We start from the raw sequence: 20,483 nt of genomic DNA, 5'->3' as shown, positions 1-20,483 counted from the left end.
GGGGGAGGAAATGCGACTCTCTTCGGGCGAGTGAGCGCGGGCGTCCGTCCGTCATGACGGCGACTGCACAGAGAGGGTGCCCGTGCATCCATAAACTCATTGTCGTCGGCGCGGCGACGGTGAGCCAGCAGCCACTCCTCTCTCTCGCCCTCTCTTGCTGCGTCTCGATCCTCCGAAGGAGACAAAAGACGCCATTCTGCTCCGAGGTAGTGGTGGAGTGGGGCCCGCCCGGTGTATATGGCAAAAGCCCCGTGACTACAAGGCGCTTCCCTTATCTTGCGACTGCTTTCATCATCTTCGCCTTCGTCGGAGGATGATTCTAATTAGTCTGGTCGGGCGGACGGCATTCATTCTCGGTCTTCCCCCAACGATGATGGGTCAGCCGGGACAATATGCATACATATTCACATATATATATGCAAAAATATGAGTCTTCGGGTATCCGCGAGTGACTTTGTTTCTCTCCATGCCCTGACTACGTCAAGCAAGATATTGGAATTCAAAATGTTCAGAGAGATAATCTCTAATTATTTCCGTCATCTTAAAAGGTATGACAATTTTTTCCTCTTTCTATCATTTTCTTAATTTTTCTGCACAGTGAATAGCTATCATTTGGCAACATTTGTGTAGAAATATATTTCCATTTAACCGAGAAATCAGGAAATTTTAGGGTTTTACCAGGAAACTCTTCGGGCCATCTGATTATCTACTTTTGGTCTAACCCATCGTGGATACACTCACTCGATAAAACATCTGATTAAAAACGTTTCGCAATAGCTTAAAACTTAGCAGGCAACTATTTACTTAATTTAAGCAGGTTAGGATTAATTAATTTACGTCTTGAAGAAACGCTTTTTCGTAAAAACTAATTGGATCCGGATATGGCACGAATAAAATTACTAAGCCATATAAAGCGAAATCCACCCCAGTCCCAAACCGTTTTTCTGTTCTTATTTTAATTTGTTCCTTCCATGTCCACGCTTGGGCAAGACATTCCCCTGTTTTATTATTTATTATTTTAAGACATGAATCACTTTTAAACGACCGAACTCTTTGAGCATACATCGCCTCCAAATTCGGACGAGGAGAAAAAGTACACATGTCAGTGCCGGCGCATCGGGTCAACTTATTCCAAATGTGTCGTTCGAATTTTGTCGGAGTCGCATGCCAAATGGCAACACTCCGATCGGCGGAAAATTTTATGACTCCCCGACAAATGGACATACGTAAAAGCCTTCATTCACATCATGAACGTCCATTCGCGGGTAGACGAGTACGGGCGAATTGCTGCAATTCGTGCACTTAGAGATGTTTACGCGACGAATCGATCAATTGCACGGCATCCCTCATGAATGCCAAGAGGGATGAAGCCCGGGAAAACAAGGGAGCGCACGAGAGGAGCTCTTGCTGCATTTAATTTTTCACGAAGGATGCAGGCCGGGAAAACCTAATGTTTCAACTGCAGCGATAATCACAACTGAAACGAGCTAACACGGGCGGATCCAGGGTGTGCCCCTGGTTCGTCCGTCATTGACATCGCAATTGGAGTCGCGCGTTGATTTTGCAAACGTTTACGTTTTAAATACAACACTGAGGAACACGGCCAACACAAAACGATATCAATCAGCCGGTAGCTACCACCATTATGCCGAAAAGAAACCTTAGTCTTTTATCTAAGGGATGTCCTCCCGATTCATTCTGAGGATATTTACCCAACTGATGCAATGCTCAACATTTAAAATTAATAGGTAATGTTGTACTTGATAACATTTCGACGGTTTGACACAGGTTTTCACATGGCCTGCAGAAGTAGACGAATAAATAGGGCACGATATGACCGTATTGTCTAATAAAGTTAACTTTTAAAATTCAATTAAAGTATCTAACAATTATCCGCGGTATATTCTAATTAGGCGAATTTAAAGATAAGCGAATAATTTAGATGTGCCAGGTGTCGTCACAACGAGATACATCGGTTGTGACGTAATTGTCTTGAACAATCCTGATTTCTATGCACTAAGGATAGATTTCAATAAAGAGACAAGCACCAACTATGCAAAACCTGGAATTGATTAACTACGACAATTAAGCTTGTCAAAGACGCCCGAAGACCAAGTCTAACAGCCTTAAGCATAAAAGTTGACCCCGTTTCTTTATCACGAAGAATCGACAAAAACAAAGTTTTTTTCGGGCGATTGAAATGGTACAAGCATGTTTTTTTCCGAAACCAGGTTTGTAACAAATGCCATTCCATCCTAAGAAAGTGCCAACCTAAACGCAGGAAAAAGAATATATCACCCGACTGACTGGCGTTGAATGATGTTGAATGCTGAAGAAGGATGATGATGGTCAAGTACTTACCGGCAATTCGAAGCTGTGCCGGACGGGAGACTAGAACGCCCACGGAGTTTCTGGCGATGCAGCGGTACGTCCCCTGGTCAGAGTTTCCACCTCCCCGCTTGTGCACCACCTGAAGGGGTAGGGAAATTTCAGGTGAGATGAGGAACAAAATAGCACGGGTAGCTCAAGCGCCACGGCCTGCACATCAAAAAACCGCTACTTTTGGTGTTTCATGTTTTACAATATTTATATTTTATCAAATGATGGAACTCATCCTAATATTAGAGGATTATTCAGTGAATCAATGTAGAACTCAAAAGAGTACTTAGCAGATCATTGGTCTGATTTTAACACTGCCGGATACAATTTTGGCTCTCGCTAGCATTAAAATAACGTTCTTCCTGACGTCATCACTCTGGGCATTTATCACGGAACATTTTGAGATAAAGTTCTCAAAGGAAGAGATAATTTTACTGAATGGCACCGTGAAGGGATTGATGTGGCAGAACTGATTCATTATGAAATATGAATATGGAGGAATATTTTGCAGTTTTTCCATTTCGGAGAGTTGCAAAAACTGTTTTCATCGGAAGATTTCGCACTTCCAAGGCATTTGCTTTGGCGAGTAGCAGATTGTCTAACGTGGAAGTGCGACGATAACGGCATGCGATCTAACTATCAATAAAATACGCAATAGACGCCTTTGCCAAAAATGAAAAAGTTCGTCACTCCGCCCCAGGGAAATAGACATCCACACAATATCCGGTAAGCCGCCGCAAGGGCGTGTGGCGGGGGATATTAGGGCACTAGCCAAACATGCAGCATAATCAGTTCATATATCATTAACTTGAATATATGTCAGCTCATGATACATACACACCCATGTGCCTTTCTATTAGTCTAAATCTTGCCTGCTCTTTTCCAGAATTATGAGACTGCCTACCTAATTCCATTAGCATACCCGTCAAGCTTACTTTCATCTCATAGTAAGTTTTAACAACAACCCTAGGGGATTTTATCTGAAACTTTTCTTGGACCGAAGAATCGAAAGAAGGATTGAGAGTAATTTTGAATTGCGGTGGCCGCGTATGGCCACGATACTTTTTTTTTAAACAAGAAGTTTTCGTCTTACATAGTAGGAGTCTTCCACCAGAGAATTATTTCATGCATGGATCAATTTTGGACTCCACCACTGAGATCAAAAGTACCATACTCTAAGAAGTGGGTGGGTGGGGTGGTAGAATTTTTAGAGGAATCCCGATCCCTACTTACGATCCAAATTACCCACCTATCTCTAAGCTGCCCTGTCGGTCGACTCCCCCTAATAACTACTACGAGGCCGTAATTCGTAAGGCCGAACATGCATTAGGAGGACGAAGATGAAGGGCACAAAGAAACTCGGAAAGGGTGAAATGAGCTCGGGAATATAATACGGGTCTTGGTTGTCGGAAGCCAAGAGGAATATAGTTACAGGAGAATCCGATCACGAAAGGTTCAAACTCATCATCAAGAATGCTACAGTTAATGAGAGACGAATTCTCTCGCCTCTTTTCCTGGTAAAAAATCTCATTTCCCTCTAAACTATTTACAAACTATGAAGTTCATTTATAGGGTAGCGCTAAAATGTCATCACATCGGAGGCGTTTCTTGGCAGAATTTACTGAACCAATTCTCCCAAGATATTTAAATAGATTTTTCCCCGACTTAGCACGCTTTCACCTGCTAATATTCAATTTTACTCACTTTTACAGGGCCTTAAGACTTCCTAGACATTTGTTGAGGAGGTGGGGCAAGTGATAAAACTGTTCCGAATGGCTGAGAGAGCGTTTTGGGTGTCAACCTGTGGGAGAGAGTACATCATTGGAGGGAAATTTCATTCAATTTCTCCGCATCGGAGATTTCGCTGGGACCGGCGAGGGAGAAAGGCGAGGCAGATCAATGAGATGAGAGTGATGATCGCCCTTGTCATACCCGATCAATCTTCGACTGTATATCAGTACGATCGATAATAAAAAAGTTTCCGATGCAAAAACCAGTTTCAATGAATCAGCATTTATTCATGACTCTGGTCTCCATTTAATTTTTATGGAACAATAATCTGGGCATGGATCTTCATCGCAGCGAAAAATCAAGAGTGTGCCTTTGGATTATAGCAATTTTGCGAATAATCTGGAGATTACCGCCATCCAAGAGACTTTTCTGCGTCTTTTTATGTCCATGCCTTGTTTGCATACTGAAAGTCGAATATAAATTTAATCACAGACTTCATATACGGCAATAAAACAAGCCTCCATTTTTGTACAAACTGGTTTAGAGACGAAAGATATTATAAACTCACACAAATTGCAAACATTTGCTCTTTACCACCGCGACACAATCAGAGCTCAATTACACGATAAAGGGGTCGGCGATGCAGGGCCTTAGTACTATGATTTTAAATATGATTCCCGCCAAGACCCCCGAATAAAACCTTTTTAACTTCATATAATCTATTTTTAAAGTTTTTAAGAAACCCACAAATTTATTTTTGCACTACATTCAGGAAAAAATATAAACAAAACAGTGTTGATCATAACGATTTTTAGCTAAAATTTTTAAGTTTAAGAAAACCGCACCCGCGTCATAAGATGGGACCCACTGGAAACAAAAAGAAAATAGGTACTACACGACCAAGAGTAATAATATTTTTATGTGTAATCTACCGTTTAAGGCAGGTTTTGGAGGGACACAAACTGAACACAACCACATTTCTTGACCTCGCCTGCACACATAAAACCACACACTTCTCAACACTTTTCCTACCTTCAGAAGAGAAGGGACAAAAATGAAAGGAGATCACAAGAGAGAGAAACTGTAGAAACAGTTACCTCGCTGCGAGGCGAAGGAAATTTTCGTCACGAAATGATCCACACGATGCAGGGCAATCATACCTTTAGTTGCGAATCACCATTCTGCCATTCCAGAAAAGGAATAAAACGTGGAAATAGCCGCCGAATGTTATTGACCGCGACTCAATGAGTCACAACATCACTTAATTCTTACACTCACGTTTAGAATTTTTTCTTCCATTATCGTGAAGTGCGCGGGGAAAACAAAGTAGCAGTCAAATTGCGTTTGAACCAATAACCGAAAGTGTCTCCAGTTAATATTTATGTGTCAATGTCAAATGTCATCCCTAGTGGCATGCTGGTATGTATCTCCCTTCCAAATTGTCAGTACCGGTGGGTCAAACGAAGAAAACCTTCCATGATGTCTATTTATTTTCCGCCAGAGCTTGGTCAACTTAGGCAAACTTCACGGTTTTTTCGGCAGCCGGATCAAAGTGTTCATAAGTGGGATGCTCAACTACCCCACAGTCGATGACATCGGACTCGTCGGCCGCTCCCTCTAAAGCACCGATTTTCACACGCGGGCTTCTAGTACAATCGTTCAGAGTCACCTCAAAATTTAACTGTTTCACTGCGTTTCCCTCCTTACAAAAATAATAATGCCGATATTACGTGCGACCGAAAAAAAAAAGCTTACTACCTTGATCAAAAAGTTCCCGGAATAACCACCGTGTGGCGCTCCCATCGTTCCGATTTGAGTTCTGTTTTTTTTGTTAAATTGGTACATCTGTTGTTGATATTCCCTTCAAATCTTAGTGTCATAACTTGACATTTGCAAAAGTTACGTAGCCAAGAGTACATCTATCTCTGTGTGTGTTGGCGATTTTTTACAATTTCAGAAATGGATTTAAATTTGCAACAACGAACTTGTATTAAATTTTGCGTAAAAAACGGATTTAGTGGCGCACGGACGTTGGAAATGTTGGAAAAGTGTTTCGGCAACGATTCTCTAAAAAAAACGGTCGTTTACCAGTGGCACGAGCGGTTCAGAAGTGGTCGTGAGTCAATCGAAGATGATGAACGCAGTGGCAGACCATCGACATCGAAAGTCGGTGAAAAAATTGATAAAGTAAAAAGAAATGTTGGTCAATAACCGCAAATTAACCATCAGAGAAATAGCGGAGGACTTGAACATTGCCTATGGATCCGCCCAAGACATTGTGGTTAATGATTTGGGTTTCCGTCGTGTAGCAGCAAAGTTGGTGCCAAAAGACCTCAATTTCATGCAAAAAAGAGACCGTGTTGACGTCGCAAAAGACATGATTTGCGAGGCTGAATCCGATCCCACATTCATCAAAAGGATCATTACTGGAGACGAGACGTGGGTTTATGAGTACGACACGCAATCCAGACATCAGGCAAGTGAATGGCGTTCACCAAATGAGCCGAGACCAAAAAAACCACGTCGTTTTCAGTCAAAAAAGAAGGCAATGCTGACGGTTTTCATGGATTACAACGGTGTAGTGCATCATGAATTTTTGCCAGAAGGCCAGACAGTAAACAAAGAGTATTATTTGGGCGTTATGGGACGTTTGCGTGAAGCAATTCGCCGAAAGAGACCAGAAATGTGGGCAGAAAACTCGTGGATTTTGCACCATGATAACGCACCGTCGCACAGTGCTATCATTATTCGTAATTTTTTGACGAAAAATGCAACAAATACCATCCAACAGCCACCGAATTCACCTGATTTGGCTCCCTGTGACTTCTTTCTGTTCAATCGAGTTAAAAAAACCATTACGGGGAACGCGTTTTAGCAGCCGAGAGGAAGTAATGGAAAAATCGCAGGAAGCACTGATGGACATACCGAAAACCGAATATAAAAAATGTTTCGAGGATTGGATCAAGCGCTGGCATAAGTGTGTTGCAGTCGATGGGGATTACTTTGAAGGGGACAATATAGATTTAGATGAATAAACTTGTATTTTTAATTTTCTGAATAAATTCCGGGAAATTTTTGATCAAGGTAGTATTTCGTCCAGAAAAATTGCCAAAACTACTACCGAAACAATAGAACAACTCAGTTGAAATCGATTAATCAGAGGAAAAACGCGACCGTTGAAATCCTATAATAAGAAGCATATGACGGACGAGTTGTACAACATTTTTTCGCAAAGATTATCTGCACCGCTATGTTCACATGGTAGATAAGTCCATTTAATGCTAATTAAGGTATCAGCGTTGCATAAATATATCTTTCAGAACTCAGGAATAGCGAACTTCCCCTTTTTGTTCCTCCCCCCTGTTAACCACCAGATAGTAGAAGGTGCTGAGGCGAATTTCAATGGTCCCGACTCGCTACGCTGCGACTGCCCGGCTCGCTATGTACGAGCGCGCGTCAAAATAAAAACTTGTGAGACGCTCGGAAAAAAATTCAGCGCGTTATGTACGAGTGCACATAGTAGCCACACAGTCGAGAATTTAGGGTAATTTAAAGCCCAGACCGTTCGAACATGTCCTGCGCCAATACGAGGATTGACGACACGGGAGAGTTTTCGGACGGTAAACAGCGAGCGCCCTCTCTATGCGAGAAGGCGATCGGCTCGGCCTTGAATTCATTCCCTCCCCCAAGGAGCCCACCCGATCCGCCACGGCCTGCTCTCCCAACACCTTCCCGCCCCGCTCCGCACCAAACCCCTCCATGATTTCGCAGGTGGGTGTTGAAAGCCACGGATCAAAGCAGCGTCAAACACATTCGCGTGGCCGGAGCGCCGTCGAGCTTGAAAAGAGATACCGACGCGCTAATCGCGCGGCTTTTGTTCACCCGACGGGCGGCGAAATCCACGGGACGGGTTCCCGACCCGTCGCCGCACACCGCGATCACCTGCGACGGAATGCGAACACCCGGTGACGTACGGCGACACGTGACGGTGACGTAAAGATGGCCCAAAGTATTGGTCTGCGAAAATGGCGTCGACCGTTCCTGTTACGGGTGCGGAGGCGATTTCGGGGATGATAATTCAGCCACGGGCTCGCTTCCGGCTACGTTAACAGATGATCCTGTCACAGTATTCTTCAGACGCATCTGTACTTTATCGCTTAAGGCTAAAGAAACCCTTAAATACTTAATTCGAGGAAAATTACAAGCGGAATTCATATCTCGAGCGTATTTTTGTATTACGATGAAGACATGTGCAGACGAGTTTGAAAATGAATGTTGAAGAGGTTGAACATTAATTACGAGGGTTTGAGAAGAGCAAAGGAGAAAAATTCTAGAAAATACTATTGGAGAGTATTTTTCTGATCATCGGTAGGTATATATTATTAGTTCAGTCACTTCTGTATCCTCGTCAAATTTAATTAAATAAAATCACCATTATTTTAAAACCGCGCTGTATTTATAGCTAAACGACATCACAGTTTTCAGATTTTGATGGAACGAACATACTAGTTGCAAACTGAAATATGTCTAAGAAACAAAAGTGCTCGAAATATTGAATCTGCTATATTACTTTGGAATTACAATTGATTAAGAGCAACATACGGTAATGAGCTGAAGATAACACATAAACGATTGCTCTTTAATTCACTCCAATTCCAGTCGGACGTTCATAGCCACAATGTTCGTAACAAACATTTTAGAGAGGTCCACATGGCTAATTCCTCCCCATTGACTACCACCTCGACGTGGTGGGAGGGCTGAACGTTCTGATGACCCCAACAGTTGTGCTCGCGGTCGCAATGGAATTTGTTTCCGGAAGGGTACCCATGCCCGATAGGTCGAAGGGTAGAAGCAAGACAAAAGGTAGTCCACGCAGCGATCGCTTCTCCGTGTGGCAGCTGCAAAGCCGTCTTATTCCAGTTGGGAGGTCATTACAGTGAATAAGTCACATTTAAAACACCGTTGAGGAAGATATCCAATTAGTTAACTAACTACGCCTAGAAACAATAATAGACTTAGATTTTAGCATGAGCCCTAGCAACTATGGGAATCGGCCCTTTGGGTGATGCCTTGCCCTGCAGAGGGAGAGGTTACGTTTATGCGATCGTCATCTCACAATATTCTTTCTAAGCGAATCCGACAGCAGCAGCTGATAGGACACAGAAGAGGACCGAACCAGTTGGAATAGAGATATAACAGGTTAGAACGATGCCGAGGAGATGGAAATTAGGATATTTAAAGCGGGTGATGGAGAGAGGAAATAGAGATATTTTAGGTTTATACAAGGTGAGATGGAAGGATAGCGGAAATTAGTGCGGCGATAGTTATCGAGTTAAAAAACAGCGGAAGGTAAGATAGTCAGTGAGTCACAAATCATTATTCGTACAAGTAACAACTAAATCAACCAACTTGGACATTACTCACGCATAAAGAAAATTTAAATCAATCAAGACCATCGAGGTTGATAAAATCCCCGCAGAAATACCTAAATGTTTATGAAAATGTGGAAGGAAGAGTTTTCATAAGCTATTTCGCTATTTTTGTGAGAAAGAACTTCGGCCGGAGGACTTCATCAAATCAGTGTTACTTCCTATTCCGAAGAAAGGGAAAGGCTACATCATGTGAGGACTACAGGACAATAAGTTTTATTTCTCACGTAACTACAGTAGCGATCAGTATCCTCAATAATAGTATGGAGAGTAGGATAAAATAACACGTAGGGGATGATTACTAAGGGTTCTGGAAGGGGAGAGGCACGCGTGATGCCATAGCAGTATTGAGGTCACTAATAGAGAGGACCATTGAATACAATCAGGATTTATTTTGTTTTGTGGGATTCGAGAAGGCATCGTTAGAATGAATAAAGTAGAGAGATTAATGCATTGCAAAAATTGAGCAGATAGGAGGGATTAGCGCTTTATACAAAACCTGTACATGTCTCAGAATACTCAGGTGCGAGTGAAGGATGGCGAGTCCGGATGCCGAGTGCCAGGAAGAAGAGTATGGCAGGTGTCCATTATCACCTGTGCTGTTCAACGTATATATGGAGGAAATAGTTGGAGAGGTATAGGAAGAACTGGAGATAGGAATCAGAGTCGGAAAGGGATTCATAAAATTAAATTTTTGGATGACTAAGCTTTAGTTTGCCAATCAGCCAAGGGGGGTTGCAAGCATTTCTGGGCGCAATGAAAAGTCAAAGCAATAGGTATGGAATGAGAATGAATGTAAACAAAACAAATTTAGATTTCCTCTTCGAGAAGAGTAAAGCTAAATTCAATATTAAGATAGGAGTTCATAATCTAAGAGCAGGGGGAAGCTTATATGTATATCTCGTAAGTGTTTGGAACCAAAATGTTCAAAGTAATAGGGCCGTACTAAGAAGAATTGCGTTAAGCAAATAAGCAATAACAAGGAGGAGAGATCTGATGACAGGGACGTTAGGTAAAGACGTAATGAAAAGATCGGCAAAAACTTTTCTATGGATTTTGATCGGCGCGGAAACATGGTCGCTGATACGTGCGGTCTCAAGACGATAAGAGTAGATACGAAGATTTTGAAATGTGTGTGAGGGGAAAGGTTAAAAAGTTAAAATGGACAGAAAGGAAAACTAACGAGGAAGTGTTAGACGTGGTGGGCGAGGAGAGTGTTTTTTAGAAAAATCCGAATGAGGCAGGAAAGATGGCTATAGAGCATTTTGATCGGCAATAGGAAGTTGAAGACTGTGATAGAGGGGAGAAAGTTAGGCAATCGAGAAAGGGGGGGGAACAGGAAGGGAATGTTGGACGGAATGAAGAAAGGAATGAAGTGTGAAGAATCGAAGAGAGGCTTATTGTAATGTCAGATGTCAGTTCGTTTTTTGGTTAGGAGAGGCAAAGAATATGTTTTTTAATCAGTGACCATCCGAAACCTGCTTTAAACAGTCCAATGCCAATAACAACAAATAATATCGCTAAATTGGAAGAACAAGTAATTTCATAACTATGAAAATGTGCGCACATATATCAAGATGGGTAGGTAATCCGAACCACTTCCTTAAGATCGGTGTGGTTTATACTGAATGTATTAGTCAGGCATGTAGAGTCCATTTCACCTCTTGAATGACGTAAATGAACCCGGTGAACTCATTCTGTAGCACAAAAATATTTCGAACTCCACAATGGCTGATAAACCCGCTACGTATCGGGCTGGCGCATTCCCCGTGAATCTCCTGCGCCTCCTGATATGTTCAAAAATATAATATAAGAAGCATTAGCATTGGGTTTCACGGAATTCTTTGCTTTAAAAACCTCAAATTCTCCGCAGATAAGGCCCAACCGGTTTTTTCAGTAAGGGCACCGAAACTGGACGTCTCTGACGTCAATGTGACATATGTGCGCATTTCACCCTCGTGGCATGGGAAGTTGAAACAAATGGAATTTTCCCCAAGGTCGGAGAGGTGGGAGTGTAGGGGATCATTTTAAGTCAGAAATGGCCAATGAATTCATTCAGAAGTGTGGAAATGTAAATATTAAAACAATACCCCAGATATGATCCTAATATTAGATGCACTTGAATGTAAAGAGTATAATTAAAAAAAAGATCCTTCAAACAAATTTGATTTATGTACATGTATCATTGTTTTTGCTCTACTGCTTGGAGGTAGATCTTGTACTTCTCTAAATCCCTTTACTTCGAACTGCATTGCAATAAAATCGTACTTACTTTTCTCAACTCCCTAACCTTCTCCAAGTTTTCATTTGTACCTTGGTCCTTTATGCAGTCTAAAATATTTCTTATCTTATTTCCTTATATTCGCGGACTCCAATCCAAGACACAAAGCCACATCCCTCCCCAAACATCTTCTCCATCCAATCTGCCGTCCACAAACTTGGCCAGGAACGTTCTCTTTGCACCAACCGCCACCAACTTCTCAAAAGTTACGTTCCAATCAACTCAACACAAACCATTTCTCCGCTTATCTTTCTAAGTCAATATAATAAGTGACATTAAAATAAACAGTGACGGCTTCAAAGCGTTCCGAGGTCCAAATCTATCCTAAAACTGTTTGCGAGGACAAAATTAATAAATTGCATCACCTGCTCCAATAGCAATCGTTCATGACAAACTGAAGACGCCCGACAGGATAATAAAAAAAAGGCTCCTTCGAAGGAGGGGAAAAAATGATAGTCCTTTACATATTATGTGGAATAGTCGCCTGATCACAACTCATGGAAACCTCCCGAAATAAACCCATGAGCCATGGCCAAGCTTGATGTTTTTTTCGCTTTTACCGATTTTGTTCCCCTTCCATTATGATTATACTTACTTACTATGCTAATAGAAGGGAAGCTTTCAAGAGGAAGACTGAGATAACTGCGCAATCAAGTGAATGAGAAATATACGTGGAGACCCTATTTTCTATTTCCATGGCCCATTCAAGGAATGTGCCAAGTTTATTGCAATTATAGAATAGAACACAAATTGTTTACATATTGAGGGTTCCTTCATATCCTTTTACGTCTACGGATACATTTATTATACAATTTTAGCATTGTTGCTATGCTAACTGTTTCGGTTCAGAGAATTTAAAGGAGCTGTCAATAGGAACGGATGAGCTGCAATAAAAAAATATTCGGAATGAAATTATGACGATGAACTGTTTCCCGTTGTTGCATTAAAATTTAATTATATTTCGAGATGGACATTAAAACCCCACGATCCTGATCATTTCTCGGGCCAATAGAAACATCGGGTAAAAATTAAATACCTTCTAATAAATGAACGAATAAAAAAATAAAATTAAATAAAAATACGTAAATAAAATAAAATGCTGAAGACTTAAAACTAGGATCAACCTGGAAAACAACCTCCACACTCCTAAGAATGTATCAAAAGACTACACAAGGAGATAAATTTCAAAGACTGAATTTCCATAAGCAGTATGCGGTCTATTTACAGTGATTCGCCGAAAGTGATTCTCGATTGGATTCTTCGCACATTATTCAAGAAGATGATTCACCATTTACTGTTTCGCCTATAGAGTTCATGCAACGTTTGATGTATCCCACCCATTACCTACATTTTGACCCGATATTGTTTACCAAATGCGTTCTCCCAGGGATCATAATCACTACGGGATGCTTACCTTCTTGAAGTATAGCGAGCCATTGGCCAGGAGGTCCCGCCTTTGGGAGAGCGAAGGCGAGATCTGAGGAGACGACGCCGACGAGATGACCACGGACTTCTCGTTGACTAGGGCCTCGCCATCGAGAGTCCAGCTGAGCCGGGCGGGTCCAAACTCGGGGTCCGAGAACACGGAGCAGTTGAGGACAGCCGGCTGACCTTTGGCCACCACAACATCGTCCGGCTCCCGGACGAAGCCTAGAGTTAAGTCGATCACACTAGTTCCTGTGGAGGAAGGTAAATGTACGGTGAGTGATCGGGTGACTACCGATGACATGGTATAATTACGAGGGTCATCCGGAAAGTAGTACCCGTTCGTGAAATAAAGACACAAAAGTAAATATTAACAAACATAAAAAATTTTATTTGAAAGAGGATACTTTAAACTACTTCTCAACATAATCTCCAAGCAAATTAAGGCATTTGTCATAACGTGTGACAAGTTTCTGTATTCCTGCTGCATAGTCCTTCGCCGCCAGCTCATTGAGATACGCGAAGGACCCATCTTGCACAAATTTTTGCATAATGCAGATGGTGTTTAACAATTTCATGAACAATTGTTCGAGAAACATTGGGAAAATGCTCACAGATGTCATCAATTGTGACGCGCCGATCGTTCCTCACGAATTCGTCAACTGAGCTCACCAGTTGGTCTGTAATGACAGACGGTCTCTCCGAACGCTCATCGTCGTGTGTGTTCCCCCTCCCCATGTTGAAGTTGCGACACCACCGCCGAACAGACGACTCGTCCATTACATTGTCTCCATACACCTCCTTTAATTGGCGATGAATATCACATGGGCGAACGTTTCTTGCATTGAGGAATTTAATCACTGCCCTCACTTCACAACTGGCGGCGTTCTCAATTTTTTTAAACATTGTAAACAATCACAGAAACAACACAGGCAATGCTAGCGTCACGCAACTTGGCTCAGAGAAGGCAGACAAGCCACTGAAGCTATCTGACCTCGTCCAGCGGCTACTCGCGTCGTCAGCACTTCATGCGGCACGAACGGGTACTACTTTCCGGATGACCCTCGTAATATAATTAATAATTTGCCTCGCACTGGCCACTGCTTTTAAACAGAAGACATTTGAGGTAATACTAGTTTTGAGTGTACTTTAAAATTTTTGGAGCAACATAGATCTTGGTGTGGGAAAGCATTGCCGCGAAAAAAAATCCCACTTGAAAAAGGTTCCAACATAGGATTCCCAGATTTCCGGTGAAACATGTTAACCAGCTATACCACGAAGTCACTCTCCCATGAGGCGTATTGCCGAATTCTAATTGAATTTAATAAATGATCAGTAAACTTTGACGTGACATCGAATTTGTTCTGCTACCGTGAACGCTTCACAATAATCATCCGTCACCTGTAGTTCTTACTGAATTAAAACATTACATCAATAATATTTTAGTGAAGCTCGAGCTTTGCTCTGAAATAAACGAGTCAACCACTCATATGCCGCTCAAATGTTCCAATGCGGCACGAAGTATCAAATCATCAATACAATATTATTACAATTTAATCACAAATATTCGTGACCTGTAGATACAAAATATTGATGTTTTAACAGCTTTCAACTTTTATTATTTAATTCAATTTATCATTTAATTTTATTATTTTAATTCCATTTTTGAATGAAATATACGGATGGTACAGAGAAAAATTATTTATTATTCGATTGGTTCCAATTTTTCCAAAAGTTCCGCTTTTGTTCCTTTCTTTCACTGTTTTTTGTTATGTCTATGAAAATTTATTTCTAATTACTGCTAATTATAGTCTTGTTGATGTTTATATGTTCGTGTCCTTACATGTTGCTGTTATACGTGTCACTATAAATTGGTAATCCTGCTGTATGTGCACAATTTTTACTAAATAAATAAATTAGTTTTTTATCGACGGAGGAAATTTTTAAACATTTCCACGACATGTTCTGATAAAATAAGACTCAGGTCAGGTCACAATCTTCAAATGCTGATGATTTACAGTTTACAAGATGATTAGAGTCGTATCGAGGGTCGCAATTAATTAATAAGATAATTTTTTGGAATTCCTGGACTTTTCCCGCTTGACTAATTTCACCACGCGAGGTTCCACATACGCACGATATATTCCGTACTTGAACACAATTTTCGTTTAGGCCAGAAAAATGATATCCCTACGACAGGTATACTGAATACTGGTAGCGATATTTTACTCTTCCGAGTAAAATTGGCCCCCGGCTTCCACGGTGATATATGCGTGTAGCAGACGGGGCAATAATGGGTCAAAACCACAAAACCAATTCCACTCCCTCCCTCATCTCATCTCATCTCCCGTGTTCCGTCTTCTCCACAAAAATATGACCCTCACTCGCTGCCGCATCGACGGAGATTTAGCCCTCATCCGCGATGACCCGGAACCACTCGCACGCTCCCCTACGATTCAGGCGAGCCTTCCGACACATCCTCCCACCCCCACTCCCGCTTGTCCGTCTGGTGACAGAGGCGGGGGGGGGGGGCGGAGACGAGAGGCGCGTGGGGTGCCGAGGAGGAGACGACGACGGCGGTGGTGGAGAGGGAGAGAACCGTCGATCTGATTAAATAATTAAACCTCGGCCGACGTTACGACAAGAGCGAGAGTGTGTGCGCGACTCGGGGAAGAGGGGCGGAGCCGGGCGCAAAGGTAAACGACCCGCTCGCAGTCACACGCTCGCACACACACAAGCTCAAGCCTCCTAAGGGTCACGACTCCCGCACACACGTACATACGACTCGTCTCCTCACCGGTGCCGCAATTACCTACTACCGAACGACGTGGGTGCATGACGTCACCACTCAAATCAACCCACCCCCACCATCAACGCACCCCTGCACCGCCGCGGAGGATGCCCGGCGCACGTGCCCAGATAAATGTGGAATCGAGACATTGGAGGGAGGGGGAGGAGGATTTCGGATCAAAGGGAAGAGATCTGATCGGGCGCGCGAAGAACGTGGGGCGGGAAGAGGAAGGAAGGAGGGGGTGGTTCCAAGGCGGAACTTCGAAGGATGTCGAGTGAGACGAAGTCCATTGCTGTGTCGCGGTTCCACAGTGAACACTGATATGCCCCCTCGAGTCAAAGGCCATGGGGCGTGTAATTTGGCAAGAATGACTAACGCTTTCCACTTGGAAAAGTGGGGTTCGAAAATTTCCTCGACGGACGCCCAGTTGGAACACTTGGGGACTTAATTGGGTAGTATTTCGGACGAGGGTAGACGTAGCGATGAGGGAATTAGGAGTAAAATCGTGACAGCGATAATACAAAAATTGAAAACGATATGAAACCGATAGCAGAGACTGAAAAGAAGAGAGCAAAAAAAAAGGATGGTGAACACTTTGATACGACGCGATGCTTTGTCCGACATTTTAAAAATTGAGTAGCCTTGATGAAAACGATAACCGCGCTAAGAAAACTGTGATGGCCAAATTATGATACCCTGTTAACGGGAATATAATTGTTTCCATCCCTTCCCTATTCCAATTCCAAGAGCAAGATGATGGCTGCAGTTAACCCGACGGGGTAGAATGTTCGGCCACTGGATGGAGGGGACCGCATCCAACCCTTAGCCTTTGGACAGAACCTTACTCGCTAAAAGCCGAACTGTATAAATTTCTTGGACGCGAGACCGAACTATGAGGATTAAAGTTGGCTGACACAGGGAAAGAAAGTCATCCCACAGCTTAATTAGTGCGATGCGGCAAATTTGCGAAAAAATGTGGAATGAGAAACATTTGAGAGGACCAACCTTTTTTTTACCTTTACGTGTCGTATTGCTGTGGAAACTACACATTAAGCATCAGTATGAAGTGAATTTTACTCTAAACTATCAAAGTAAATCTTCTGGAGGTGAAAAGAGAGATATACGATGGGGGACATTCCAAAAACATTCTTTTAAATTGAGTACCAGGTAAGATCAATTTCCTCCGTTTGCTCTTCACTTCCTCTTCGCCGTGTGCTCGCATTCCCTTCCCTAACCCGTTAGCAGCAATGAAACAATTTCTCAACGCAAGGGGTGAATTACCGTCAACTAATCACGAAGCCCGGGTACCGGTAACGTGAAGACATAACAAAACCCACGGTGACATCGGTTCAATAATTCCGTGGGATGGAAACGATGGAGCGGAACACAAACTCGTCTTCTGACGAAGGGAGGGAGGAAGGGTGGGAATGAGAGAATGACGCGGAGTCGCGCAACTGTGCGAAAAGTCGCGAAGAAGTCCTAAAGTAACATCAAGAGATGGGAAAACAATGCAGTAATTGCCGAGGCAGTGGATCGAGCGGAACGCTACCAGTGGGGTTGTAGGGGCGAGGGGGATGCGAGTGTGGAAGTGACAGCCTCCATTAACAACGCCGTGCCCTTCGATCGACTCCCTCGAAAGGCAGCGTTCCCACGAAGCGAATCCTTGAATGATTAGTGGCAACTGGGCATCTACGAGAGGAAGGAAGATGTCGCCTTCGGCACGCCCCCAACCAAATGCGGATTTCGAAGACTCGTAAAAATGTCAGAACGAGGGACATAAGTCAAAAGAAATTGTGCAGGCAACTGACTCGGGGTAACGCACATATACATAAAAAAATAATATACACATAAAACTCCATTTCGGGATCGTGGAGAATCATTTCCTCCGGGTCGTTTATTGAATGCGTATTTGATGTCTTGGGAAAACGCATGGTTTCATAACCTTTCGGGAAACAGCGAACGCGGTACTAACTTCTCCGATGTAAACGCTTTAAGGTTTGGGATAGTAGGCAGGAGATCGGTCGAAGAATTCCAACCACTCCCTTAACAACAGTCACGATTGCGGGTTACGATACGGGCGTCCACCATATTTAAGAACGATTCTCTACCACTAATTCAAGAGTTATCAATACAGAAAGACAAGTCCGTCACAGTGGCTTTGTTCTAGAATAAGGTTAAGAGTCATAATTTTTGCAGTTTTACCTCTTCTCGAGAGAGGTGACATTTAATAGGGGAGTTTCGGCCAGGAGGTTAAGTGTATTTAATTTGGATGGATACGTCGATAACTGTGGTCATATTACATCATCCAGGAGCATAAGTACATTCGTTTATACTGAGACTAGAGGAAATTATGCATTCAGTTTGGCACAATTTTAAACAATAACCATTGGCTTATGAAAGAGTTCCGATGGTTGAGATCATTACCATGAACAAAGCCAATGAAACCCCATCATGTAGCAACAAGGCATCTACAAAACAATTTCGAGGTACGTATAAAAATAAAATAGATCGAAACCCCAATCATATAAGAGAATTTGATCGCCAAAAGGTGTCCTTCAAGTGGAAGTGCTGGAGAGCCACGTCCAGCTAAGTTCGAGCAGTGATAGGAGTACGTTTTGTGATGCTTTGCTCGTTTCGCCTCGTCTCGCACGGATAGACCACGAATCCAAATTTTGCTTTGAAGGTCAATTTTCTGACGTCCATCTTCCGACTTTCACTCTCTACCACCGCCTCCTGCTAGTGAGCGAGACAGGTGTCTCCCCCTGGACGCGCACGCCGCAGAAAAACATAGCACTCCAACTTCCGCTCAACTCTTTGATGCCACGAGTCGATCGGAGACGAGCGACGGCAGAAAATCCACGATATCTACGCAAAGCCAAAATTCAAGCAAGCCCCGACAAGAGGAATCTTTCTTGAACGCCCGACAACTGTTTCGTCGGAGTCATCCGACGAAACGATTAATTAAGCCCTTCACCACGAGCGCGATTCGGCCGGCGGATAGGTCAACTTAACAGCTCGAGCGTTACTGGAGGGGGAATCGAGACGGAGAGGGATGAGTGAGAGAAAGAAAGAGAGAGAGACAGAAGGATGTGAACGACCTGGCTCGGTGGCAAAACGACACTTCTCTCTACTCCTTCCGAGAGAGGGAAAATAAAAAAAAGTGAAGAGTGGTGCGCGAGGAGGAATGGGGTTGAGCAACATTCAGACGATTTAAAACGTGACATCGGTGAGTCTACCTTCTCCCTCCCTATCCAATCTTTCCCCACTCCAACTGACTCGTTCTCGCCCCGTTCCGCCCCGAGCTTCCCCCGCCCGCCGCCCTCTCCCGAACCCTTCCACCCTCTTGGGAGGTGCATGAAAGAACACTATCTATCCCTCCCCATCTCCCTCCTTTCTCCCCGGCTCACCGCAGGGCTGTGACAAGCGACGCCCCGTGCGCCGAGGTGAGATGAAGAGAAAGAAGCAGGCCCTCTCTCCACTTTTTCACTACTACTACGACGACGACGCGCCGTCACGCTGCGGCATTTTTTCCCCCGAGGGGTTCCTGGGGTGAGGAGCAGGATGGGGGTGAGGGACGGGATGGGGGGGTGTGAGAGAAGAGGGGGGTGGGAGCCTTTGCGGGGGGTCACGGATTCGGCGGGCGTCTTCCGTAACCTGGGGGGACCGAAACCGATTTTCTTCGCCGCTACCTCACCATCCTCTTCCCTCCGGGATTCGATTAATAAAAAAAGAAGAAACTCGTTCGCGATGCAGCTGTCTCCAGATTTACACGATTTCGCGTCGCGCGCATTCCAACGGTCCGCGATCCCGCCGCTCGCTGAACCTTACCCATTTCCTTGAGCCGAAGGTGTGAGGTGAGGTGAGGGAGGGTGTGGAGAGGCATTAAAAAGGAAACTTCTTTCGAGGGTGCTAAAAAGAGTGCAGGCGGGTGGGAATGAATCGCGTCATCCCGCGATGATATGCGAACATCAGCGAACGGTGGCAAGCCGAAGTTAACACTTTACCCAAATTTCGAAAACGTTTTTTTATAAGTTCCGCATCGTTACTCAATTCGGGTCCGATACGATACTTTCGGATTGGTAACATTTACGAATGAAATTGCAATTATTGTCGTGAGTTTTTCTCTATTTCGAACACGCAGAAGTGGGCAATAGGAGAGGAAAATATTCTTACTTCATAAGAGAAAGAACGGCACAAAGATAAAAAAAACACTTTTCAGTCGTCATTTTTCCTTGAACTTGTAAAGAAATCTTCATGAAAATCTAATTTAATTCAGTAACGCAAGACTCACGCAGAGCTGCCAACTTTTTGAATCGGATAGACGAAATTTGCGTGGTATCTCAGGATTATTAAAGGTATCACCCCAATGGAACCAAAATATTAGAGGTAACTTTTAGGAGAATAAGGGGAAAGAGAAACTTGGCACAAATTGGCGAGGAACATTTTC

General features: G+C 43.3%; 1 protein-coding gene across 1 annotated transcript in view; it reads right to left on the bottom strand.

The window, feature by feature from the left end:
- Positions 1 to 20,483, bottom strand: part of LOC139698255 (protogenin-like) — a 319,114-nt gene that overhangs the window by 156,884 nt on the left and 141,747 nt on the right. Inside the window, exons 2-3 of the mRNA XM_071597130.1 lie at positions 13,235 to 13,497; positions 2,362 to 2,470 (exon numbers count right to left, since the gene is read on the bottom strand). Of these exons, the coding sequence (XP_071453231.1) occupies positions 2,362 to 2,470; positions 13,235 to 13,497 (372 nt within the window). The remainder of the gene's footprint in view (positions 1 to 2,361; positions 2,471 to 13,234; positions 13,498 to 20,483) is intronic.

This window comes from Hetaerina americana, unplaced genomic scaffold (assembly GCF_022747635.1).
Source record: "Hetaerina americana unplaced genomic scaffold, ioHetAmer1.1.p SCAF_80, whole genome shotgun sequence".
NCBI classification, from domain to species: Eukaryota; Metazoa; Arthropoda; class Insecta; order Odonata; family Calopterygidae; genus Hetaerina; species Hetaerina americana.
This window is presented reverse-complemented; position numbering and strand designations above follow the sequence as displayed.